Genomic DNA, 27,599 nt, shown 5'->3' with positions numbered 1-27,599 from the left:
TCATGAGACAAAAATCATTCTGTACTTAAATTTTTTTAGTTTTTTTTAAAGTAAAGAATGACTTTACTTAACTCTTCTCATATTCATACTAAATACATCAATTTCCACTAATTGGGTACCTTGGTGACCTAAGTGCTGGTGGTTATAAACCACACAAACTCGAAATGCACAAAATAGGAGCCAGAAACAGTAGTACAGCGTAAGGCTTTTGCTTTGAATGTTGCAGATGTGGGTTCAATTCCAGGCATTCTGTTATGGGCCCCTGAGCTCCTTAGAAGTGATTCCTGAGTGCAGAGCCAGGAGTAGCCCCTGAGCAGTGCCAGGTGTGACCCCAAAACAAAAATACAAAATAAAAAACAAACCTCCACACACAAAAGTTAAGTTCAGTTTCAAAATAATCACATACTATGCTCTTTTCAACAATCCCAGTAATTTAGACTAAAGACATTTTAAAATCCAGAGCTTAAGAAGATCAGAAATAGGGAAACCAATTTGGATCATGAAAAGACAAAGCAAAGTTTAATTATTACAGTATTAAACATTCTAAAGGCATAATTCAAGAGGAAAATGTGTCTTATTTTTTTAATGATATTCTCGGAATTGCTTTAACGTGTTGATAAAATACTTCCCAAAGTTTTATCTATGAAGGTTCTATACATATTTCAATTATTCATTAGAGCATAATTTACAATGGAAACGCCATTTGTAATTGTCTTTTGTGGGAGTAGGAGAGTTGACACAGGGCAGTGATCAGGGTTTATTCCTGTGCGCCTTATCCTCTGTACTACTTCTCCTGTCCCTACTTCTTTACAGGCAATACAGCATCCGTAATAGTCAAACTTCGCAGAATGAACGATGCTATTGGTCGTTTTTAGAGACTTTTCCCATCATTCCATTCTTTCCAGAAGAGGACAGATTAACAAATCTTAATCGCTATCAGCGTTATTTCCGGTCACCCAGCCTTTTCCTTTATACACGAAATTCCACGCCTGTTCTCTTATCCCTGCAGTATACGATTTTTAAAAAGTTTTTATGAAGAATTTTACTGTTGGTAATTGATAGGAAAACTGACAAGATGTAAAAGCAAACAAGAGCAAAGAACTAAAGTTACAGTTAAATATTTTATAATAAAAATTACGAAATTTGCAAAAAGAGTCGGCGTTAAATTTTTGTTTTCACCGGATCAATTCTAATTTTACAACAAAGTGAATCTATTGCCTAACCCATTATTATTCGGTACGATTCCAGCACTTCCGTCTTTTCCATACAATGAGAGTTTCTATTTTCAAACTGTCTCTTCTTCTGTACAGTGATGGGCTAATCTGGGTCTCAGGAAGCTACTCATTCTCATCTACGAGAAAACTCCAGGATTACATCCTGATTTTACTCTAAAAAATCTCTCCCAATGTCACTTATTCTGATAGCCTCAAAATCGCTTTCAGCCAAATGAAAACTGGCGGAAACAAGAGAATTCGTCGTTCAAAAGCGAGAAGCACTCTTTTAAAGAATGAGATGGAATGGGCAGAGATGAACCCCAGTTAAGAGAGAGCTTGCAAACTCCAGCAACACTCGCGCCCGGTACAGCAGCAACACGCTCCCGGGCTTTGTGCAAGCCGCCACGCAGGTCAGGCCCGGGGCACCCGACACCCAGTCCTCTAGCACGGCGGAATCGTCACAAACACGCCAGAGGGCCTTAGAAGCGCAGCCCCGGGGAGCGGTCACACGACTGTCAGACGAAGCCCACCCACCGCTGGAGAGTACCCAGGGCGTCCAGTTTTCCCCGCGCGGGGCACTCACCGGTTGCTCCCGGAGCTCGACTACAACTCCCAGGAGGCAGCGCGGTTCGGGGAGCCTCGCGCCCTTCCCAGGATGCAACACGGCGACTTCCCCCTCCCGCCCGCCCCTTCCTCGGCTCCTCCCACGTTTCTACCCGGCGTCACCCGGGAGGTCCCGAGGTGCGGTGCGGGAGGGGCGCGGCGGGGCCTGGGCGTGCTGCGTCAGACGCCGGGAGGGAGACGGGGCGGGGAGCCGAAGGAGAGGGGGAGGAGAGAGGGGAGGGGAGGGGAGGGTAAATAGTGGGCCCGGCAGGAAGATGGCGGCGGTAGCGGAGGTGTGAGGGGAGCTTTGCAGCTGGATTTTTCTCTTCCCTTCCTCCTTCCCCTTGGAGACTGTCACCGAGCGGGCCGAGTCCGGGTGGCGGCGCCGGGCGCAGCGCGGGGGTCCCGGCGACGGCGGCGGCTGACGGCGGGCAGGGCAGGCTCACTTCGCCGCTCGTCCTCCTTCCCCGCTCCGCTCGGTGTCAGGCGCGGCGGCGGCGGCGGCAGCAGCAGCAGCAGCAGCAGCCGCCGCCTCAGCCGCCTCAGCCGCCTCAGCCTCAGCCTCAGCCTCAGCGCGGCGGGCGCCCGCCCTGCCTGCTCCAGCTTCCCGGCGGCCCGGCGCGAGCGCGCGTCCTCTCCCGGCTCTCGTCCGCCCCTTCACCCCGGGGACCGGGAGCCACGTCCGGCGCAGCTCAGGGAGCGGGGGCCGCGCTCCTGCTCGGCGGCCGCGCCTCCATGTCGGACAACCAGAGCTGGAACTCGTCGGGCTCCGAGGAGGATCCCGAGACGGAGTCGGGGCCGCCTGTGGAGCGCTGTGGGGTGCTGAGCAAGGTGAGGCGCCCCGCGGGGCCCGGGACTCACCTGCCGCGCGCCGCTCGGAGCGGTGGGGCGTGGGGTGGGGCCGGCGGCGCCGGGGGCTGCGCGAAGGGATCGGAGCGCCCCGACCCGGCGTCGGGGTGGGGGACGCTGGGGGCCGGCCGCCTCCGACCCGCGACCCCCGACCGGGTACCCCCTTCCTGCTTGGCCACCCGGCGGCGGCCCGGCACCTGGGAAAACGCTGTCCCGGGCCGGGGATCCAGTGGGGGAGCGGGACGGGCAGCGGCCGCAGCTGTCCCGGGTGTCGGAATCCGGGTTGGGCAGGGGCAGTGTCCAGGCTAAGTATGGGAACGGGGCCGAGGGGACTTAGGCGGGGAGAGTTGGGCGACGCGGAACGGAGTTGCGGGGTGGGGGGCGGGGAGAGGGGGCGATCCGAGGCCCGTTCCGACCCACTCGGGGCTGGAGGCTGGAGCCGGAGCAGGTGTTCCGCCCCGTGTCAGGTGAGAGATAGTGAGACAGGACTGAGGAGGACTTTGCTACTTGTCCTCTTACCCAGCTCCGAGCAGAGCTGCTGAACGAGCATGTGACCCGTGCAAGAAATATCCATAGTAATCGGGAACATGTCACAATCGACTGTGAATCCAAGGAGAGCGTTATTTAAAGTATTCTTGGCCTGAGGTTGGGAAGGGCAAAAAGGAATCTTATCTTTTTGGGGGGCGGGGGGAGTGATTTTTCAGGTTTTGAAAAGGTTGGTCTGTAAGGCTAAGGCCTTTTTAAAGAGAGGAAGAGTAATTTTTATTTTATTATTATTATTTGCTATCGTACATGGTCGCGGCGGGGTGGGGGGTTGATGGTGGTTTTTAGGGGTTTTTTTTGCTACGAAAAGTTCACTTTGCCTTTTTTACTTCCTTCTTTCCTTTTAAACTTTTAGTGATGACTGGAGCTGGCAGTTGGAAAAGGGGAGCTTGAGCCAGTCCCTCAACAAGCTGGTCATGAGATACATGATCATGTGCTCTTAAGTAATCGCCGTGCTCCTGGTATACATTGGCTAAACATTGGACATTGTTAGTGGACTCACTTCATGTTAGGCTTCTATGATTGCTTTCTAAAGGCTTAGTGAGAGTCTAGGAAAGACAGGAGTGTGTCAGAGCTAAGGCTGGCAAAATTTTAATTATTTGCATAACAAAGTCATGGTGTGCAGATACTGTAATCATTATTGTAATTTCAGTGAGAGGTTTTCAGTAAAGTGAAGCTCCCAAGGGTTTTTTTAGATTGAATGGCTCTTGTAATTTAGGAATCTGTATTGAACGTATTGTGTAATAAGTATACATTTTCAAGTGTATTTTTATGAAATTTTCTTCTTGGTGATTCTGATGAGCTTAATCACTTTTCTCCTTAGATGAGAAGAATTTCCAAATTGGTAGTGTAATGATCTTAAGAATTTTACATAACAAGCTGTTCTTTTTGACCTACTGGTCATCACTTTTTTGGAGGGTTTTGTGGATTGTCACCAGTGCTCTGAGTAGTCACTGTATATGTCAGAGTAGAAATTGTAGTAGATATGACAGAAAATAGTAATCTCCTTGATATTTAGATGCATAGACAATTAGAATGTTGGTGCATATATAGAATCAACAGAAATATGGGTATTCTCATTAACTGGTAGGGAAATTTCCTTGAAATTTATCAATGGCTATACATGTTTCCTGGATGCTTATTCAATATTGAATACATATTGAATACTAAATTGAATACATATAGTGTCATATGTTTAATTAAATGCACTAATTTTTAGTTTAGGGGTCATACTCTGAGGTACTTAGGGCTTACTTCTGACTCTGCTCAGGGATCACTCCTGGCAGGCTTGAGGGACAATATGAGGTGCCGGGAATCTAATGCAGATTGGCCACATGCAAGGCAAATGCCCTGCACAATGTATTATCACTCTGGCCCCATAAATTTTAATCTGCATGTTTACATATATGTATTTGTATGTGTATGGATATATCCCTTTATATTCATCTGGCATTTTAAGCAAGATTTAGAACTCAACATCTATTCTTCTGCTTCTATTATATAATACAGATAAGTCAATACTAACTTGTTTCCATCCCTCTAAAATGGAGTGAATTTGGAATGGGAAGAGAGGTAAATTGTGTTTGAAATAAAACATTCCAGTAGATTTTTTTTCTTTGGAAATTCAAAACAGGGAAATGCTGTGAAGGAAATAACCTTTTTTTATATAGACTCACTTCTTCAACGTGTAGACTCTAAAAATACTGGATAAACTACAATTCTAGATGGTTATAATAGTTGTCAGTATGGATTATGAATAGGCAAATATTCACTTTGGTTTTTTTTGTTTGTTTTTTTGGGGAGGGTTGGGGGTTATACCTGGCAGTGCTCAAGAGTTACTCCTGGTTCTGTGCTTAGGAATTACTCCTAGTAGTGCTCAGGGGACCTTATGGGGTGCTGGGGGTTAAGCCTGGTCCTGCCATGTGCAAGGCAAATACCCTACTGGTCTCACGATTTATGTTTTGGTATGCCTTGGGAACAACTAAGCCTAGGTAAAATAAGTTATCCAGCACTTTCAGAGTTCCATCCCACTTCTATTCCTTTATGATTTACTTTCTCTTTTATTTCTTTTGTTTTTGGACCACACCCAGGGCTTACTCCTGGCTCTGTGTTCAGGGATCACTCCTGGCAGGGCTCTGACCATATAGGGTGCCAGGGATCAAACCTGGGTCAGCCTTGTGCAAGGCAAATGCCCTTCCGGCTGTAATGTCTCTCTGCTGGGTTTTATTTGTTTATGTTTGTTTTATCTTTTATTTCTTGTTATATATCTGTTGAGTGAATTTTTTTGTTTTTGTTTTTGAGCCATACCTGGCAGTGCTTAAGGGTTATTCCTGGCAGTGAACAGAGGAACTTGTGGTGCCAAAGAGTGAACCCAGGCCTCCTGCATATCTCTCTGGTCTTGTTGACTGAAATTCTATCCATCTTTAGAATCCATCTCAAATACTATTCTTTCCATGAAGCCTTTTATTTGTCCAGTCATCTTGGATCCTCCCCTTGAATTCCCTATTGCATTTTATTTTCATCTTGCTTCTGACTCGCTTTTGCACTCTCTCTCTTTCTCTCTCATTCTCTCTTCCCTCTCTCTCTCCCTCCCCCTTTACTTCCCCCTCCCTCTTTCTCTCTCTTTCTTTCTTATACCGTTAATGATTTCATACATACAATGTTCCAACACCATAACCTTCACCAGCTGTCTGCTCCCTTTCACTGTTGTCTCAGGCTTCCCCTCCCAAATACATCCTTTGCAGTCCCATCTCCCAAATGTATTTTTCCCTTGGGTTTATGCTTGCTGGACTTGGAGTAGGACTCTGATTCTCTCACAATGTTTTTTTTTTTTTGCTTTTTGGGTCACACCCGACAATGCACAGGGGTCACTCCTGGCTCAGCGCTCAGGAATTACCCCTGGCGGTGCTCAGGGGACCATATGGGATGCTGGGAATCGAACCCGGGTCGGCCACGTGTAAGGCAAATGCCCTACCTGCTGTGCTATCACTCCAGCCTCTGATTCTCTCACAACGTCTTAAGTATTGCCTTTCCTCTATTTGTAAAATGGGAAAAAGTGAAGGAACTTTCTGAGGGTAGAGAAGAACAAACATCTGCTTTCCGGGTGTGATAATAGTAGCTAGCATTGACTAATGCTATGTTCTTTAATCTGATTCATCTGTGGACCAGCACTTGTCCATTGTCCAGCAGTTAAAACCAAGCTATGGGCCAGTAGTTTTTAACCTTGCTATATCTGCAGACTGGCACCAGTCCATGGACCTGTGCTTGAAGACCACTTGACTTAACAGGTTCTAAAGTGTCATCATTTACTGGTTTTTCTTAAATTAGAAAATAGTGTAAAATCATGGGCACACAATTATTGGCGGTCCCTTCAGTTACTGTGAAAGGAGTCCATTTTATCTAGTGAACTATGCTGAAGGTTAAGCTTCATTTACTATGTGTAATTCTGCCTCCAACTTAGAAAATAATATGTACCTGGCAGTGCTCTAAGGCTATCCTTGTTTAATCTCAATGACTAGGGGTAAAGTTTGACAAAGAAACAAACACAGAATGGATAAGTAACTTGACCACAGTCACATGGTCACAAGCTTTTGGAAAGGTGGTAATTGGAAGCGAGGTAGGATTAAGCCATACCAGTCTAAACAGTTTGCAGTATAGTTAGTATGGAGTTGTTTAAGCTTTGGAGCTGGATATCTGTAAGATTAATATGCAGGATAAGCAAGTATGCCTAAGTAGTAAATAATAAGGAAGTATGAATAGGAGTGGTGATCTGTAAAGATTGAAGGAGCAATAAGATATTGGGGGTTTTCTATGAGTATGGTAGGGTATAGTCATAATTGTATTGTTTTCAGTCATTCAAATAACAGGCACACTGAAACTCAGGAAAGTTATGTAGTCAAAACATCATGAGATAATGGAGTCTCTGATCCTGTATCTTTCTTCTGTTCGTATAATACAATTCTGCCAGGTTTTGAGTGTAAATGACTGCAGAAATAGCAGCATAACTCAGGTGGGAAGGTGAGTTCAGTTTCTGGTTTTGAGTTTTGTTCTTTTTTATAATGCCAGAGATTGAATCTAGAATACCTCATATATTTAAGGCAAGTCCTGTACTACTGAGGTACATCGTCAGACCTGTGCATTCCATTTTGTATACATAATCATCATTTCAAATCTATGTCTCTGTGGTGGTAAAACATGGGAAGCTAGAAATAAGGAAATGATGATTAGGAAGAGCTCTCTGGGAGGGATTGTAATGATGGGCTTCAGAGCAGAACCATTTCAAACATGCTGAATTAGGGATTTGGAAAGGAAAGATTTCTCAATGGATAAAGAGCCCAAGCCAAAGCAGTATATTTTTAAAAATCCATTTTGCTTTTGGCAGATACTTAAACTCCTAGAGCATAAAAATAAGCATAATCAAGAACTCCCATCGAGGTTACATTTCTGCCTTTGCAGGTTTATTGATTTTGATCTCTAGTATGCAAAAAGACTTGAGTAACTCAAAAACCACTTTATGGATATGGAAACATCATCCAAATATATTTTTTAAAACCAGTTTTATGTTTGTATAGTAAATCAGGTTTGATCTTTAGAGGAACTTGGAAAGATTAACTTTTAAATTTGTAACATTGAATTCTATGGACAAAATAAAAGATTGACATACACTTTCTAAATATTGGTGATCTAGGGACTGATCATCAATATATGCCTTGCACTTGACCAGCTGGGTTTGACTCTGGTACTCCATTCAGTTCCCTGAGCACTGCTGAGTGTGACCCTAAAACAAAAAACAAAATCTACATAAATATTGATGATCTAGTATTTTTTGCCTTGTACATTTGTGCTCACTAAAAATGCATCTAGTATTTTTACTTAGTTGTAGTTAGAACATCATAAATTTTCATGTAAAAATAACTTCCAAGGAAAGTACAATACAGGCCATGGTTGTATTTATACGGTATGTGGTATAGAAGAAGGAGAAACCATATAGGTAATACCATAACCTATTAAATAAGGGAGGGACTAAGTTTTTAAAATGGCATGAGTGGTGAGCAGGGGAGGGTAAAGGAACAGAGCTTTAAACTAAATTTAGATGTCAAAAGGAAATAATATTTTATTATCTTATACTTTTGAGGAAGTATGGAAAATTACTATGTAATTTAGAAAAACATCAGATTATTGGTTTTTATATTTTTACTGTTTATAATTGTTAGAGTTTTTTTTAAACATTCTGGCATTAAAATTAGACTGTCATTTCATAAAGTTTGGATTTCTGAAATACTGATTTCTTTTTCCCTTTTCTCTCTCGTCTCTTTCTCACCTCCAGTGGACAAACTACATTCATGGGTGGCAGGATCGTTGGGTAGTTTTGAAAAATAATACTTTGAGTTACTACAAATCTGAAGATGAGACAGAGTATGGCTGCAGAGGTTCCATCTGTCTTAGCAAGGCTGTCATCACGGTAAGTTCTTATTTCTGTTCATTGAGCAGATATTTATTATGCATCACCTATATACGCCAAGAATTTGTCTTATGCCTTTGGGATACTTGTAAGCAAAATAAAGCTTTTTCTTTCCAATGTGGGTACCTGATGAGGTCACTCCCTTGGACACTGTCCAGGAGGCACACAGCAATATAGGGCTCCGCACTAAAATGTGCAACCCTTTTCCACACTATGGGAGATGAAGCTGGACCTCAAGTGTGCACCTGTATATTTCTATAGCTTCTCAGAATTTTCTGGACCCTGACTGAGGAGACAAGCCAATTTTCAAAAATCCTTCTTGCTCTGTAGAACATACTGATTTTTTTCCACAAAGTTTATTTTAGAGTATGTATTGATGTATACTTTATATAGTATATAGTCTATAGTATACTATACACACATAATATAAATTACTATAGCATCGATCTTGTTCGTATAACATACTCTTAGACTTGAACTTCAGGGGGAAAAATGTTATAATGATAAAAATATTAACAGAAAATGATATTAAGTTCTCTGATAATGGTATATTTTTATAAAAGTATAAAAGTTTCAACTTAGAAATACTTATTTGCCAACTTCACCTCAGTTTTTTTCCCCATGATTTTAATTTTGTATTTCTTACTGCATTTCTTAACATTCATGGCCCTCTTTAATCAAGAATATAAAATCATCTATTAAGGTTTTGCCACTCAGGGTTGGGAATGTTTTTTCAGAATGATATCATCCTGAAGTTATAAACTGGAGTGATAACTTACAGCATCTGTCAATAACGTAATTTTCCTAACCATAGCTTTATTACATACATTACTTTCCCGACCCCACAAATTCTAGGAGGGATCCTCTTTTTTTTTTTTTTTTTTTTTTTTTTAACTGCACACTGGGACAGAGTATTACTGTATCACTGCCATCCCCTTGTTCATCGATTTACTCAAGCAGGTGCCAGTAACGTCTCCATTCATTCCAGGCCTGAGATTTCAGCAGCCTCCCCTTACTACTGTCTTTCCCAACAGTTGGAGCCTCTTTTCAGGGTTAGGGGAATGAGACCTGTTATTGTTACTGTTTTTGGCATATCGAATACGCTTGCCAGACTCTCCGAGGGGCATATATGTATATATTTCCCTCTATAATGATGTGTCCAGTAATATGTTCACTCATGTGAGGCTGGGCCCGAGCATGTGGAAAGCGGCCTGGAGCGTGGCAGCGGTCGGGTAGTGTTCGGCTGCTGCGGCTGGGTCCCTGGGGCAGGGAGGGCTCTCACTTGCCCCCCTCTGGGGCGCCCTGAGTGAAAATAGCTTGGCACGGAGTCCAGTGGCATGGCTCTTGGGGCCCCATTTTATGCTCCCTTCCAGGAGAAGCAGCCATGAGTTCTGAACAGTGGCCGATGAATGGAGGATGGCCACCTCCCTCGTCCCCCCAATCCCATCCTCGGGACACAGTATACTACTTAAAAAACAAATCATTCTCATTTATCTTAATTGTTTAGATGATCTAACACAAGATAGAGTTTCAGTGACAACCGTTACCTAAAAATTTCCATAAATTCCTAAACAAATGATTCCTGACAGTGCTTTGAATTATAGTTTCTGTTTTTGGTGAAGGGCTATCCCAATGTTTTCAGGGGGGGTCCCAGGCCTTTCCCAGCAGTCTTCAGTTTGTGGTTAAGTGTGAGGACCTGAGGATGCTGTGCTTCTTGAGTGCTGCAGTATCAGGGGTCACCAGGGTTATCCAGCAGTTTTTGAGAGCCTCTAGAGCTATACCCAGCTATGCTGTGCCAGAAGTCAAAACGGTTTGATTGAGCAGGTTCATAATTTGCATATGGCCCTGACCCTAGTGCTCTCCATTTATTTTCAGTTTCTTGACTTTACAGTGATGCTGAAATGATAGGCGCTTATAGAAACTATACTTCAAGTTTTGAGTTTTTATGCTTTCCTAGGCTAGCAGTACACTGTCTTAATGCTCAGCCATGTGATAGTGAGGGTCAACAGCCATTCTGTTTTTCACTGGCCCTACAGTATTTACAGTATTCTATAAATTTTATGAAGTATTCCACACTTAATCATAAAGTAGATTTTGTCTTATTTTGTCCAATAAAAGGCTAATGTAACAGACCACACTTTAAACAATGTTGAGGAATTATTCTTGGGTCACTGTCATCCCGTTGCTCATCGATTTGTTCGAGCAGGCACCAGTAACGTCTCTCATTGAGAGACTTATTGTTACTGTTTTTGGCATATCCAATACGCACGGGTAGCTTGCCAGGCTTTCTTGTGTAGCTTACTATAATGCACAGTAACTAGTTTCAACAAATAAATTGGCATAAATACGTTTGGAAATAGTTTACTTGTTAAACATATACTCTGCTAGTGAGTTCGGAAGTAACTGATACACCAGAAGTAACATACTAGTAGAGAATGGATTTTCCCTGACATTTTAAATTTTAAAAGGAGTGGGGAATTGCTGGGACAGGTCATTTCTGCTTCAGAGAAGTTTGTAGGTTGGTTAAGAGTCATTGTAGATAAAAATGGGTGTATTAAAACTTAATCAGATTTTCCTAATTCAAAGATTATTCATTCTTGTCTACATAAGGCTTTTAAAAGAAAAGCTTACCTTGGATCAATACTGATATCTAAATCTGTCTTAGATAAATTTGTTACATGTTTAGGGAACTGTGTGTTTCTATCATTTTTACATATCTGTCCCTCCTATGTATTCAGAGTTTGAAATTTTTGAAAGCATACTTGAGAACTAGGTTGGAAAACCGGGAATTGTTAGGAATTGTTAAGAAACTGTTACTCTTTATTTTTAGGGATACGTTCAGTGAAATATTTTTAACATAAAAACTTGTTATTTTAATATATGTATTATAGTTAAGTCATATTTTGAAGTTGTTTTTTTTTTTTTCTTTTTGGGTCACACCCGGCGTTGCACAGGGCTCACTCCTGGCTCATGCACTCAGGAATCACCCCTGGTGGTGCTCAGGGGACCATATGGGATGCTGGGATTCGAACCCGGGTCGGCCACGTGCAAGGCAAACGCCCTACACACTGTGTTATCACTCCAGCCCCGAAGTTGTATTTATTTTAGTATTGGGGTTTTATTTCTCCACATAGAGCATTATTATGGTCAAGGATAAAATAGTAGATGGAAATATATTTTATAATCTTGATGTTGGGGTCAGAGAGACAGCTTAAATGATATAAAACATGCTTTGCACATGCAAGGCTCTGGATTAAATTAAACCCATAGCCTAAGTGAGCACTGCTGAGAGAACTCCTTATAGATTTGAAGTGTCTCTTTCCTTGATCCTTTTCTTTCCCCCTTTTACATATTTTCGGATGGTTATTGGTTTAGTGCTATATTCTTTGAAAATAATTGATGGTTGATGTGAAGATGGAAGGAGTGAGGAGCCAGGGAAACTAGTCGTTGCTGTGCACTGTACTCATCCCAGTTTGGCCCTTGGCCATGTGTGGTACCTGAGCCTGTGCCTTCCAGGTGTCAGACCCTCAGTTTGATTACTAACGCCTTATTAACCTCCTCCCCCAACACCATCAGTGTAACTCTTTAGTGTAACCCTTACTAAAAATAGCAAAAGTAAATGCTTCTCTTTAATTTTAGTCATGCTTTCAAGAAATTAGCCATTATTTGGGGGTGGAGTGATAGTATAACAGGTTTGGTGCTTGCTTTGCACATAGCCAACCCAAGTTCAACCTCCAGTGCCATGAATGGTCCTCCGAGCCCTGCCAGGAATTATCCTTGAGCACAGAACTAGGAATAAACCCTGAACAGAGCCAGGTATGACCCACCTACCCCCCAAAAAAAAGATTAAAACAGAAAAGGAAATTTTAATTACTAATGTTAAATTTCTGTTCTTAAAAAAAGTTGTATACCAATATGAACATTTGTTTATATCTTTCATTTTGATTTATATGAATAGTAGCATACTAAAGCTGTTGTTCTGTACTTTGGGGGGATAGTTGGATGGCGGTTAGTAGTTACACAGGCTGCTCCTACCTCTCTGCTCAGAGATTGCTCCGCAGTTCTCAGTCAATTTTGCAGTGCCAGGGATTAAACCAGTGTCAGCTGCATGCAAGGCAGGTACCTTAACCTTTTTACTATCTCTTTGGCACTTTTTCTATAAAACATGTCTTGAACATTAACTGCTACATTCTCTTAACATATATGGGAATACTATACTTCAGTTTCTTACCCGTTCTCTGTTCTTAAAAGTTAGATGATACCTGACTTTCCTTACAAATGTTGAAGCAAAATGTATTTTCATATTTTATTTATAGTTACTGCCAATTGTCTTTATTTCTAGTAATGGTATATGAAGATGTCTATTTCCCTATATTAAGTATTACTGACTTAAAATGGTTTTTGGCTTTTTTTTTTCTGGTTTTGTTTTTTGAGACACACCTGGGAGTGCTATTCAGGGGCTACTCCTGGCTCCAGCCTCAGGGGTTGCTCCAGTGGTGTTTGGGGGACCATAGGGTGCCAGGGATTTAACTCAGTCCTCCTTATGACTATTGAGCTATCTCTTTGGCTTTGAAAATGCTATCTTACTATTTTTTAATTGCATTTATAATTTATGAGATTGAGTGATTTTTATATGTTTATAGTCCACATTTTTTCTCTTCCAGTTGTTTGCTTGTCTCATTGATTTCTTGGTGCTATTTATAACAAGACAATTGTCCATTTATCAAACTTATTAAAGATAATCTTCCTCCAAGTTGTCTTTGTATTTGTTCCCTGTTTTAATATCTTTCTAAGCCTTACTGAGATACAAATTTTTTACATATTCTTTTTGACCTTTCCTGTTACGGCTTCTGTATGTAGTTATATTTAGGTAGGTGTTCCCTCCTCTTTTCATATATAATTCATAATGAATTTTGATTCCTATGGAAGTTACTTTAGTGTAATGAGTGACGTGGGAATTCAGCTTTTTATTTTGTTCCAAATTGCTAACCATGTCTGATAATACCTTTAAATAATTCACCTTTCCCTATTGGTTTGGAATGTTAACTTTATTATATATCACATTTCCATGTTACTTCATTTTTGGACTGTCTTCTGTTTAGTTTGCTTTTCTATTCCTTCTTTTGTACCTTGTTTGAAATTCTACTGTAAATATTTCATCCATCATTAAACTGCTATTGATATTGATCCCTCTGTAAGATGAAGAAGAGGGTTGTTTGTAGTTACTGGGACTAGAAGATATCTTGGGAATTAGGTAGAAATTTTTGATGTTTTAGGAATTTTTTCTGCATTTATTTTGCAATTAAGTTCTTTAGTTCTCAGTTTCATCTGAGACATATGACTTCTTATATACAATGTTTTTTGGCATTCCTACTCTTTTTTGGGTTTTGGTGGAAATGATAGAAATTGAACCTGAGGCCTTTCACAAGCCTGGCATTTTATTGTTATAGTTTGGATAAAGAAAAATGCATTTACCAACTTTTCATTTTAATAAGGTTAGAAGGAAAACTAAAAATGGTAAAAAATATTTAGGTTTTTCTTTTGTTTTTGTTTCGGGGCCACACTTGATATTTGGGGCTTATTCTGACTCTGAACTCAAGGATCTGGCCTGGCAGTACAGTTACAGGGATTGAGTCTAGGTCCCATGTTGGTTGTGTGCAAGGCAAGTAAGTGAATTACCCTCTGTATATCTCCAAAGCACTCCCATAATACATTCCTAAAACTAATAGTTTTGAGTTGGTTGTAATTGGTGGAGAAGTTGAAAGATGCAGATAAAATTAAATTAATAGAAATATAAAACAAGAGAAGAAATGCTTAAAGAGACTTAGATCTAAGATATTTTAAATGTGCAGTTGCAAAGTATAATTATATAGAAAGAGGTTCAGCAAATTGGTTGTCACCAAAGATGAGTAGAGCTTGTGATACAGTAATAATCATTGTATAATATATAAAGAATATACAGATTATTGAGCAATCCAAGAAGTTGACCTTTATCAGCTTATTGGACTGTGTGAAATGTGATGAAGAACTGTATAGTCAACACTTTTAAAACAATAAGATCCTAATTGGTAATTCATCTTATTTAGGACCGTTTGTCAGTGTATGTGTAAAAAAATTAGAACTTGGGGGCTGGAGTGATAGCACAGCAGGTAGGGCATTTGCCTTGCACTCGGCCGACTCGGGTTCCATTCCCAGCATCCCATATGGTCCCCCGAGCATGGCCAGGGGTAATTCCTGAGTGCAGAGCCATGAGTGACCCCTAAGCATCCTGGGTGTGACCCAAAAAGAAAAAAAAAAATTAGAACTTAAGTTGAAGTTGTGACTCAGTGTAGAGTGTGCATCTTGCATGTGTGTGACCCTAGGTTTGATTCTTAGCACCACAAACATACAAAGAAGGAAAATGAGAGTCTTATGCTACTAAGATTTATATCTTGAAAAAGTTTATTCAGCAGGTCACACAAAAATACCTTTCACTTAAGCTATTTCAGTGTAACTTGAGTAATTTTAATATAATAATAAATATTATTTTTCCTCTTCCCTTTCTTTCATTGTTACCATGATTAGGTGTTGGGGTAGGGGACACCCCCACCCCTCACCCTCCCGCCACTCTCTCTCTCTCTCTCTCTCTCTCTCTCTCTCTCTCTCTCTCTCTCTCTCTCTCTCTCTCTCTCCCCACCGGTGATCTCAGATCTTGTTGCAGTGTTTGCATGTGTGCTCACTGGGGATTCTCAGTTCTTTCAATTCTGGTGTTTTTCCACTTTCTGGTTATAGTGCCCACTGGGAATCATTATGATGTGATCACATATCTGTAGTTTTGGTGCTTATACACACCACTAAAGTTAGCTAAAGATTGCACACACTATGGCACTCAGGATCCCAGACAGCAGATCCTGTGAACCACATTTGGCATATGTGGGAGGCGCCCTGGATCACTTAGAGCCTCACACTTGGAGGTGCTGAAACATTCCTCAGATCACCCTCCGTACCTCTCTCTCTTTATTCCCCACCATAATAAGTTTTAAAATATTTGATAAAAAATTTTTAAAGAATACATATCGATATGTACATCTCAGAATGTTGAAAAACAGCCCGAATTATTTCATTACAAACCATATTACTTTGTTAGGGTTTTCATAAAGAAGTACCCACCAGTTAATTGGCTTACATAGCAGAAATTTATTGTCTCACAGTGCTAGAGGCTAGACAAGTCTTTATCAAGTTTTTCTCAGAGCTAGTTCCTTCTGTTGCTTTTAGCAGCTTATTGGCATCTCTCATTCTTTAACCTAGAAATGAATCATTCTCATCTCTGCATTTATGCTCACATAGTATTTTCTCTGTGTTGTGTCTATGTCCAAATTTTTTCTTTTGTAAATGTTGCCTGTCATAGATTAGGATCCATTCAAGTTCAGTGTGATTTCATTCTAATTACACCTTCAATTATTTCCAAATAAAGCTACAGTCTGAGGTTCTTGGTTAGGAATTCAACATATAAATTTAGGTGGACACATTCAATTCATTATATTAACTCACAGTTAAGACTAGAAATTGGGACAGAGATAGTACAGGGGGTTAAGGCACTTGCTTGCAGACAGCTGACCCTACTTTTAACCCCGTAACCACATATGGTCCCCTGAGCACCACAAGGAGTGATCCCAGAGCACAGAGCTAAGAGTATTTCTTGAGCACAGCCAGGGATGCCCTTCCCCCTCTTTCCGCCCCCCACACCCCAAAAAAATAGAAATCAGATCAGCCAGTTCTTATTGAAATTTTTTGTTTGTGTCGGTATGCACAGAGAATAATGCATATATGATATTTTATTTTGTGTTAGACTTAGAAGCTCATGAATATTAAAACTTAAATCAGCTATTTAAGTTTTGAGAGTTGCTATTAATGCTTTCTGTTAAATCTCTAGTAAATGTGGTTTATATTTTAACATTGAGGTTTTCTTAAGCAAACGATGCATGCTTTATGGATTAGTCTGCTTGGATTATTTAGCAGGAAGTTCGCTTTCTTAGTTTTCCTGAAGGTCCTTCAGTTTTCACACATTTGAGTTTTTGTTTAGTACTATTATTTTGCCTTTTATCCTGATTTTCAAACTGTTTAGCAATTAAATTATTCATATTCTAAGCCAGACCTGCTTATTATGGCTAAAGGTACATTTGGTAACATAACTGAATTTCTTCTAGCTTCAGCTTTCTTAATTTATTAAAGGCTGGGTGTTGTTGGCATGGGGTGTATGTGAAGTGTGAGCATGGGATTAAAAAAATACATAAAAGTATTTGCACAGTTCTTAGTATATGATCATTGAGATTTCTTGTTTTGTGAAAAGTTTTTATTGGGAATAGTCTACGATTTTTACAGTTATTTTGTCATTGTCATTTTTTGCAGTGCCAGGGATTGAACCCAGGGCCTCACATATGCAAGACAGGCACTCTGCTGCTGGACTACATTCCTGGTCCTGGGCTTTTTTTTTATTTTGGTTTTTGTTTTTTTTAGAAAAGGATAGAGAAAGCTGATAAATCCCTTAACTAAGGGTGATAAAAATGACTTACTAGGGCCCCAGATATATGGCATGCCATATTTTAATAGATTCTCATCTATCTCCTGCAAGAAATTTCCTTACAAAAAGAAATAGAACCACCCAAGGATGGTCAGGGCTAACTCCTGATTGTAGTGCGGGAATCTAACTGGGGTAGTCTGTATGCAAACCGTGCACTATCTCTCTCTGGCCCCACCTTCCTGAAATTCTTTTCTGCTAGGTCAACCTTTCTAGGAAACCTGGTCAGAGGTTAGGGCTGATGTTCCTTCTCTTGAAAAGGGTAATTCTTCTCAACAGCCTGAGTCCATGGCTCCTGGAAAACTTGGGTGGTACGGCAAGTTCCTGGGTGGTGTGGATCAAGTGAACTTCAGGTGCAGCTGTGACTCTGGCATCTATGCTGCTACCCTACCAGTCCAAATTTCAAGGACTTTCCCAGGTGATCAGGCAGGTAAAGTAGGGAGGTAGAAACACTCTTCTTGAAGCTACCTTCCCTACACCCTATGTCACATCAGTCACCAGCATCTAATTGGCAAGGTAATCAGAGGACCCACTTTTTTGGTGTTACTTCTCACACCTCAACAAAGCTATTAACACAGTGATCCAAAGTGATCTTATTACAAGGGATCAAATCTCTTTTCAAGCTTCCAAAGACTTCCCAGTCTCATTTGAAAAAGGTTATTATAGTATAAAGCCCTTACATTGACCCACAAGGTTCTATGTCATTAGGCTCCATGAACTCAGGTTGAGATGTTGGGGAAGAATCTTCAAGATAGTGTGTTTGAACTTTTTCCATACTGACCCTATCTGGATAAGCGTCTGTTGCTAGGGTGTTATCTAGGAGGAATCTTGGATTCTTAGATCTTTTTCATAGTCTTAAAAGCTTTAGATTTTATTTTTATCTATGGGGTGGGGTGGGTTGGGAGCAGGGAATTCACACTACTATGGGTGGTGCCTCATTTTCTCCTTCTCAAAAGAACTTAACAGTATTTGCATCTCAGCAAGATATAGTCTTCCTGCCTTTGGGTTTTAAAGCTAGGGATTTAGGCAGTTTTTTCTAAGTTTTATATTACTGGGAAAACTTGTTCCCCTGGTCTAACTGCAACAATTTGAGGCAGGAATTGGTATAGGAAAATAGAATGAGATAGCCTTTTGTTTTGTTTTGGTTTGGCTTTTGGGTCACACCCAGCAGTGCTCAGGGATCACTCCTGGCAGTGCTCAGGGGACCATGTGTGGTGCCAGGGATCAAACCCATGCAAGGCAAGTCTACTATCACTTGGCCCAGAATAAGTCAGTTTTAGGAGCTATTGAAGATAAACCAAATGAGAGAGAGAGAGAGAGAGAGAGAGAGAGAGAGAGAGAGAGAGAGAGAGAGAGAGAGAGAGAGAGAGAGAGATAAGCTATTGAAGATAAACCAAATGAGAGATAATGGTGTCTTGAACCAGAATAATGCTAGAGTGAAGTGGTGAAGATTATGTGAAGTGCGTGTGTTGCTGGTGGCTCCTTTCTACCTTTTTACTGCACCCACTCAGCCACAAATGCTTGGGGAAATACCTGGCCTAGATAAGTTCAGTCCTAACCTCAGTATAGGCATTGTAGGTCCGTTGCCTTTCCCTCACAGAAAAAAATTTTAGGGAGTGAAATAAGAAGGAAAGCTTTTATTGAAATTTACTTAGATGTGAGAGGAAAGGGGAATTGTATTCAAGAGAGAACACAGGCAGCAGAGAAACATAGAGGCAAGCAAGTTCATGTTCAAGGGAGAACATGAGCTTGAAGAGCAAGCCCCAGATAGCTTTCCAGAGGAGATTTTATACAGCTTTTCCAAATCTTTTTTTCCTGGAGTTTGCAAACATAAAAATTAATTTGGATGTTGTCACAGGAAAGCCTTGCACTATTGATGGTCTTCTCATAATCTCATCCCTTTTACTGTTCATGGAAAAAAATCAGGATTTTTCTGTAACTTCTGCTGAGGGTTGACCCTTCCTTTTTTGAGTGGGGCCTTGAATTTCTGCATCTGGGTGGTGCCTCAGCTTCTTTTCTAAGAACTGAGAATTTATTTGTATATCAAAGGATTTGGTCTTCATGCTCTTGGGCTACACTTCAAATCTAGGGAATCTCCTTTTAAGTTTTAGTATTATCTAAAAGCACATTTCAAGGTGTGCCACCCTCCGCCCCCCAATCTTGCACTCCCTATTTGCCTACACAGTTGGATTCCAGATTTATTTTGATGGTAGAACTGATAGTATTTCAGATTTGCTGATCTATTCTTTATGGGTTATGAGACAAATTTGGAGTCAGATGGTTTCAGGTCTTATCAAACTGGTAATTAACCATTTATATAAATGTGGAGGCCTACAAGAGAAAAATTTGGAAAGAAAATGAAAAGAATGTCACATTTTAACTGAACCATTTAATATATGCATGATGCAAATATTTCTTTTACTGACAGGTTTTCTTTCTTTCTTTTTGGGTCAGACCCAGCAATGCTCAGGGGTTACTCTTGACTTTGCACTCAGGAATTACTCCTGGCGGTGCTGGGGGGACCATATGGGATGCTGGGACTCGAACCCAGGTTGGCCATGTGCAAGGCAAACGCCCTACCCGCTGTGCTATTGCTCCAGCCCCACTGCCAGGTTTTCTAAAATACTTTTTTTCCCCCCTAACTATGTTTGTGTTTCTATGTTAGGTGATTTATTTCATGGTTAATTTAGAAAGGTTTTAAGACCTTGTCTATTTCAAAGCTATACTCTTATAAGGAAAAAAACAAACAAACCCCAAAATACTATTAATGTTATCCATTACCTGAATGTGGCTTCCACTGAAAAAAATTTCATAAAAGTTTTTAAAATAGGGTCTGAATAGGGTCTGAGAGGTAACTAAGTGGTGGCATCTGAGGTTCATTGTCAGCACTCCACTATATGGACCTTTGAGCACCATTGGGCATAGATAGCCCTGGTGACCCTAGAGCACCAACTGTCAGGCCCTCGTCACCAGCTCCCCACTAAACACCAAAACCTCTAGGTATGATAGCATTTGACTACATTTGCTTCCCATTTTATTAAAGTACTTCCACATAGATGCTTTATGACATTTAGTCCTTTCAACAAATAATTGCATCCGACTACCCCTGCTTTGTGGACAGGAAATGAGTGTTTAAAAAAAAAGAGTTAAACATTTAAGTAGTATATCTAAAATCACAAGAGACATGTCACCGTCCCTGGATTCTTAAAAGGTTGAAAATTAGCATGTAATAGAAGAATACTTCTTATAGATAGACAGGCACTGTGTGTTCCAGGAAGACCTCAATTAGTAATTGGTAGGTGTTAAAATTGGGGAGACAGGAAGTTAAGCTATCTGAAGTTCACATCTTTCCTGAGCTTTCCTCTACAAATTCTGGAAAATGGAAAATGTAATTCCCAAAGGCCTTTGTGGTTGAAAGTGCCTCAATGTTCTTATTTAGAATGATGATGTTTTTGAGAATGATGATGAGGGAAAGAAAGATGGTTTGGTCTCATTTCTTTCCAAATACCCGTATCTGTTATTGAGATTTTGTTTGTTTTTTTGTGTGTGTTAGGATTTGAGAAGGTGGGAAGGCGGGCGGGGGGACAGGTTTCTGTCATTCAAACAAGTTGGGGGGGGAATTTTTCGTAGGTTTAAAATGTTACTAACCACTAAAAATCTTTCAGCTACTTGTTTTGACACCATGAGGAAGCTTTTGAATTATCATTTGATTTTTTTTTTTTGTGGGTGGAGTGCTTAGAGCATTTACCAGAAAATTCTAGTGTATGGTTAAATTGTTCTTCTGTGTAAATTATTAAACTCACAGAATGTATTGACTGATGCATGTGTAAATATCTTATAAACATGGTTGGTCAGACTTATCTCCCTAGATATTGTTTTGTTTTGCTGACAGAATCTAGTTTCATATTTTTAAGGCAGTGTTATCATTCCCTCGGCCAGTGTTTCCCAGAATGAGCAGTACTGGGCACCACTAGAAAGATCCAGGTGCAACTGGGTGGGGGGGGGGGGGACTTTTTGCTCCTTCAGTTTAAAAAGGTAGATAGTACAGGGGTAAAGCATTGCTTTGCAGCTAGTCTGGCTTCACTCCCTGTCAGTGCCACTACCAAGAGTGATCCTTGAGCCCAGGACGAGGAGTAAGCATTGAGCACTTCTATCACTCAACCTTCCTCCACTCCTCAAATCAATAAGGTAGATTTCCAGGGATAAAAGTGCTGAGTAATTTCTTTTTCTGAAAAGGAGATGGTAGGCTCAGTACATTTGAGAACCTTTGTCCTAGACTAGTGGAGGACTTTCCCAAGATCATGCCATCTTTGTTAGATTTGAATCTCTAGTTGGCCTTCTTTAACACCTCTACTCTGATTTGTGTAATCCATCTGCCACTGACAGTAAATCAGTTACTCCATTAGAGAGGGAGTATCTCATCCTTAGTTAAAATAAATTCTGTATTCTGCAGACTAGGTGAATGCCTAACATTTTTAACTGACTTGCATAATATACTGTGAATATCTTTTCTGCTTGTTTGGGTAAATTATAACGGTCATTAAAATTGATAGCCCTTTGTCTCTAAAGTAGTACTGAATTTTTTTGGTAAGGACCATACTCATTTGTGTTCTGAGGGCCTTGAGCTAAATTGCCATTTTTTCTCTAAAAGTAATAAAATATAGAAAATATTTAAAAATTTAAAAAAGAAATTGCCTGTAATTCTAGCACTAAGGAACAACCAGTTTTTAACATTTTATTCAGTTTATTTTCTCCTTGAAAAAAACTTCCGGTTTTTGAAATACTTACTTGTTTATTCATTGAAACTTTTTGAAAATAGAACACACAGGGTCCCACTTCATCCAGTTTCCTTCTATTAATTAATATGAGTTTAATTAGTAGAGTTATGGTACAGTGTCAAAACCAGGTACAGTTGGCTCAATTTGACATTTATTGCTTGCTCATATTTTCTTTTAATTTCTATTTTATTCATTATGCCTCTTGGCTATATTTGCCTTTTATTACAGCTTCTTATATAGCTTTAGCATTTTTTAGCTTTGTCAGCTTACCCCTGTCATCTTTGGAAAAAAAGATTAGTCTTTTTTGTACCTGAGATTAGATCATGTGTCATATCTACTACCTCCCAAAACTTTTTAATTAAATTTGGCCGATACCTTTATTTGTTCTTTTGGTGGAGGTGGTTGGCCCCTCAAATAGTGCTCCAGGGCCTCAGGAACCATACCCTGAGATACATTTTTGTCACCTAGGCCAGGACCCAGTCAATGCTAGGGCCCTAGGGCCATTTTAATGATGTTTGAGGGCTTCCACACCTCCTGCTGGTGTTCAGGGGCCTTGAGGGAGGTGTGCCAGGATCAAACTGGGTTTGTGCCCCCTGACTCCTGTGCTGTCTCTGCCCCCCCCTTATTTGTTTCTAATAATTATTAAGAATAGGACTGCAGTGAGAATTAGTGAGGGACTAACCTCAGTTATAAAATTGGAGAGCAGAGAACTTAGTACATAACATAATATTTTCTTCCTTTTTCTTTTTTTTTAACAAATTGTATTTTACACACACACACACACACACGCACACACACACACACACACACACACACACACACACAGAGGTATACCGGTCTATGCTCAGGGCATTTTTCTGGCTTTGTACTCAGGGATTATTCCTGATGGGGCTTGGGGAACTATATGGGGTACCCGGGATACAGCCTGGGTTGGCTGCATGCAAGGCAAGCGCCTTACCAATTGTACTTAATTTCTCTGACCCCTGATGTATTATTTTTTAAAAAATCTATTGGTAAATAATGAGCAAAATATAAAATTGCAAAGAAAGCTAGGGTTAATTGTGTTTCGGTGAAGCAAGGTATCTCTTTTTGATCGGGAGGGCAGAGTGTGTGAATATTTGCCTGTATGTGATGAGATGAGACATGTTTTATTTTCTAGACAGAAATTTTTCAGATATATATGTGTATATGTGTGTATATATATATACATATATACATGCATATGTATATATACATACATACACACACACACACATACACACACACATATATATATATATATTTGCTTTTTGGTTCACACCTGACGATGCACAGGGGTTATTCCTGGCTCATGCACTCAGGAATTACCCCTGGCGGTGCCTCTAGGGACCATATGGGATGCTGGGAATTGAACCCTGGTCGGCCGCGTGCTAGGCAAATGCCCTACCCGCTGTGCTATTGCTCCAGCCCTCAAATATATATATATATATTTTTTGATACAATAATAATTTATTAAACATGAGAAGTAAAGAGTCATCAGTTAAGGTTATCTAATAATAAGTCCACTTTAGCTTAAATACTAAAGTGTATTAATCAAATATATTTTCTTAAGAAAATAGATATCTGTCATTTTCTTTGCCCTATAGACTCATTTCCTCATTTCCCACTTTTGGGGGGAGGGATTAAAGGCTTTTGTGTTGTTCACAGATGATATATCATCTGACATTTTGTAAAAAATACAAAAATGTGCACGCAGAAGGGGGATGTGATGTGTGTGTGTTGTTCGAGGGCTCTCGGGCGTGCTTTCAGACATTGCTTTAGGGTAAACTAAGTTCCCTGCAGCAAGACTAAAAGGACAAACCCAGTGTTATCCTACAACACTTGATGCATCTTTTATGTCACCTACCCCTCAGATTGTTGGTAGTAGAGATGGCTTGTATGCACGTTAGTCTGTTGAACTAACTCCTTAGTCCTTGTTTAATGTGTGCTATATGAAGAATGTAAGGCATTGAACCAGAAAATTGATGTTTCCATCAGTTTACATTTTTGCCTTTCCCTTTTATTATTCCTTGTAATGACCCTGGATCACACATGCTTAGTGGCAATACCCACATTTGTAGTTGCAGTGAGGATTGCATACTTTAGCCACATTTGGTTGTAGTGTGCTGGAGATTGCACTTCATTGTATGATGGGGTTCCAAAGCAGAGCCTCCAAGATTTCACTGGAGTGCATCAAGCAGTGTCATGGAACTCACTCTCACCGTCCCATGCTCACAAAGTGGACTCCACTGCTAACATATCCCCAATAGTAATTTAGGGAAATTACATTTAGATATGGACAAACATAGCTGTTTAACATTTGATGTAATGTTCCTTTGTTTTTGCTTTTTTTTTTTTTGGCCTTGTTACACTGTCAATTGAAGCTGAATAACTTTGCACCTCATTGGAAACTTTCCCTGCTGTTACTAACAAAGCCAGGCAAAATCCGAGGAAATTAATTTGAGATTCTTGGGAGAACATGTTAACATTTGTGATAGAATATTTTGGTTATCAGATTTAATGAAGCTTGTTTAAGCTTATTTATTATAAAATTAATATTTAGATCCTAAAAATAAAGGAGATTACTCTTGGCTCAGTAAATGTCTCACCTAAATAAAACTTTGGTTCTTTTAGTTTAGTTTTTTTGTATGTATTGTTCTGGGGACTAAAAGCAGGGAGGGCGTCTGGGTTAGTGTGATGGCTCAAAAGACTAGAACCAGTGCTTTGCATCCTGGATCCTATACTCAGCAGATGTGGTCCTTCAACCCCTGGGAAAAATTAAACTAAAAACAAAGGCCTTACGTTTATAAGATTCATTCTTGCACTGAGCCCCAGACATGGCCATTTTAAAAGTTTGCTTTCATTGGTGGTACCAGTAGTTAATTTAATTCAAAGATTTGATGAAAAGTATTAAATTCTGTTTTTTTCTCTTTTTTAAAAACATTTGTTTTGGTTGTGTCAACTTTTGTAGGATTACTGAATGAAGTTTAGTTTTTTTTTTTTTTTTTTTTTTTTTTGCTTTTTTGGGTCACACCTGGCTCTGCACAGGGGTTACTCCTGGCTCTGCGCTCAGGAATTATCCCTGGCGGTGCTCAGGGGACCATATGGGATGCTGGGAATCGAACCCTGGGTCGGTCGCGTGCAAGGCAAACGCCCTACCCGCTGTGCTATCACTCCAGCCCCTGAAGTTTAGTTTTTGACAACTATTTCCTTATTGTGCTCCTTATCTAACAGTTTGAAACAGGTTTTTTGAGTCAGAATGACTTGGTAGATGTTTTTGTATGAGACATAGCATTTTGAGAATATAATTAGCTTTTTCATTTAATTTCCTTCTTTTCCCCCACAGCCTCATGATTTTGATGAATGTCGATTTGATATTAGTGTAAATGATAGCGTTTGGTATCTTCGAGCTCAGGACCCAGATCACAGACAACAGTGGATTGATGCTATTGAACAGCACAAGGTAAGATTTTCATTGTTTACCTGAAGCAAAAAACTCTGGGTAACTGAAAGAAAATCTTGAGATGTTACGTGTTACTGAAAAGTTGAACATTAGTTGGATGGGAAAGACTAAAGGATTAAACTATAGATTTTGGGCCAAAGCTGGCAATGCTCAGGGCTTACTCCTGGCTCTGCACTCAAATCTACCTGCTGTGCTATCTCTTAAGCCCCCGAATAATTTTATTTCTATTTTTATTTATTTAGTTTTTGAGCCATTCCCAGCAATGCTCAGGGGTTACTCCTGGCTCTGCACTCAGGAATTATTCCTGGGGGGACCATATGGGTGCCAGAAATTGAACTCAGGATGGCCATGTGCAAAGCAAGTGCTCTATCTGCTGTACTATATGCTCTAGCCCCAGTAATTTTATTTCTACCACTTGATCTGGACTAAGGGAATTGCTTTTGTAAATACTTATAATTTTTAATTAAAACCAAACATTCTCCATTGTATAAAACATCTTGATTTTCATATTAGGATTTGCTTTATAATAAGTGCCTTTTATATGTGTGGATAAAAGGATTTTTAAAAAATAACATTGGACTGTAAAACTCTAAGATTTTAAAGTGTCATTGTCAGTTCTGTTATCTGTAACCACGTGGGTAAAGTTGTAAAATCATTTAAATTTTATAAGTATGAAGCCATGCAATACTAAATCTTGAGAAATCTTTTAAAGTTATATAAGAAGTCACATTTTTTAGTTTAAAACTAATCTTGGATTTCTGTGGAATAAATAACAACAATAAACTAACAACAATAAACAGGACAATAAATCTGCATTGTCAGCTAATTCAGTATATCATGGTAAAATAGGGAACAGGGAAATTACAAATCACCGTGTTTTTTCTGAGTTGGATTGAAGAGAACTTTGTATTTGTTCACATACATGTCTGTACTTGTTTATTTGGGTTATCTCCCTCCCACTTACTCCGCCTCTCAAATACACACCCACAAGAAAAACCAGTCTGGCCTGGGATATCACAAGCACATTCATCTTGATATTGTTCATGAGTTGACTTTTATTTCTTGATTATCATAAATTTTTCCCAACAGAATGAAAATGTGTCTTTCTTTTTCTTCTCATAAGCTTTATTTAGAATTATATTGGCTTAAAGCATTTTGTGGATCTTAGTTATCTTATTATTCAGAAAAGAATCTAAAAAATGGAAAAATGGGAAACATCATTTTTATAATTTAAGAGAGAGATGAGCAGAAATTTAAAAAATCTGTAGTGCTTTGATGTCAGGTTATGGATTTAGAAGTAGTAACTTCTGCCACATATATAATCTTGACCATGACTTAGTGTGTGAAAAAAATAGATTATATATGTATATATATATATATGTTTTCAGAGTTATTTTATGTTTTCTATTTATGGCATATTAGAAAAAGCAAAGCTTTGGATTCACGACTAACTTGGCTAAATTACACCATGTTGTTTCTGGATGAAGCATTCAATATTCAGTGAGAGTTACTAAATGTGCCTTTAATGACCTATTTCTAATATTTAATCAGGGTCAGCCTTCTTACCAGTGATTAAAGATGCTGTTAAATAGAACTCGGTTCTTTTTAACTCAGTTAATTTTGATTATAGGGCCAGTTTTTCTATTTTAATTAGGAATAGTAAATTTTCTTTAGATTAATTGATATTGTATTATTGTATTTACAGTGTGCAATATCAATATATATGTACATATTCAGAATTAACTTGATAGTATGCTTCACCTTACTAATAAAACTTATTTGTCCTTGTGTTTTAAAGAACTTCTCAGACTCACACTTTACAACTTTCAAATATATGATATCGTATAATTTTTTAATTGGGGCATAACCTGATTATGCTTGTGCCAGAGAGCTAGTATGAGGCACTTGTCCTTGCATGCAGGCAACCCAGATTCAATCACCGACACCCATTGTGGTCCTCTGAACATTGCTGGGCATGGCCTCCAAACCAAAAAAACAAATCAAAAAAAGCACATTGTTGCATTGTTGGTGTTTGATCGCAGGATTCTGGAGTCTGACAAATACAGGATTCAGTCCAGACACAACTAATTAATAACTGTATTGTGTTGGTGAG

At 39.7% G+C, this 27,599-nt stretch overlaps 2 protein-coding genes and 1 non-coding gene across 4 annotated transcripts in view; 2 read left to right on the top strand and 1 right to left on the bottom strand.

Moving 5' to 3' along the window:
• The window catches only part of POLK (DNA polymerase kappa), a 58,488-nt gene extending 56,585 nt beyond the window's left edge, over positions 1–1,903 (bottom strand). Inside the window, exon 1 of the mRNA XM_055127064.1 lies at positions 1,798–1,903. The gene's annotated coding sequence lies outside the window, so the exon portion shown is untranslated. The remainder of the gene's footprint in view (positions 1–1,797) is intronic.
• A 218-nt stretch (positions 1,904–2,121) lies between these two features.
• Positions 2,122–27,599, top strand: part of CERT1 (ceramide transporter 1) — a 90,367-nt gene continuing 64,889 nt past the window's right edge. Inside the window, exons 1-3 of one of the 2 annotated variants that reach the window (XM_055127090.1) lie at positions 2,122–2,648; positions 8,536–8,670; positions 25,370–25,486. In XM_055127090.1, coding sequence (XP_054983065.1) covers positions 2,553–2,648; positions 8,536–8,670; positions 25,370–25,486 — 348 coding nt within the window. In that variant the 5' untranslated portion in view covers positions 2,122–2,552. The remainder of the gene's footprint in view (positions 2,649–8,535; positions 8,671–25,369; positions 25,487–27,599) is intronic. The other variant, XM_055127082.1, reaches the window with a different exon arrangement.
• LOC129401478 (small nucleolar RNA SNORA73 family) lies at positions 8,784–8,982 on the top strand. Its single transcript, XR_008628369.1, has one exon. It is a non-coding gene; the product is annotated as a small nucleolar RNA SNORA73 family (small nucleolar RNA).

This window comes from Sorex araneus, chromosome 1 (genome assembly GCF_027595985.1).
Source record: "Sorex araneus isolate mSorAra2 chromosome 1, mSorAra2.pri, whole genome shotgun sequence".
Classification (NCBI taxonomy): domain Eukaryota; kingdom Metazoa; phylum Chordata; class Mammalia; order Eulipotyphla; family Soricidae; genus Sorex; species Sorex araneus.
This window is presented reverse-complemented; position numbering and strand designations above follow the sequence as displayed.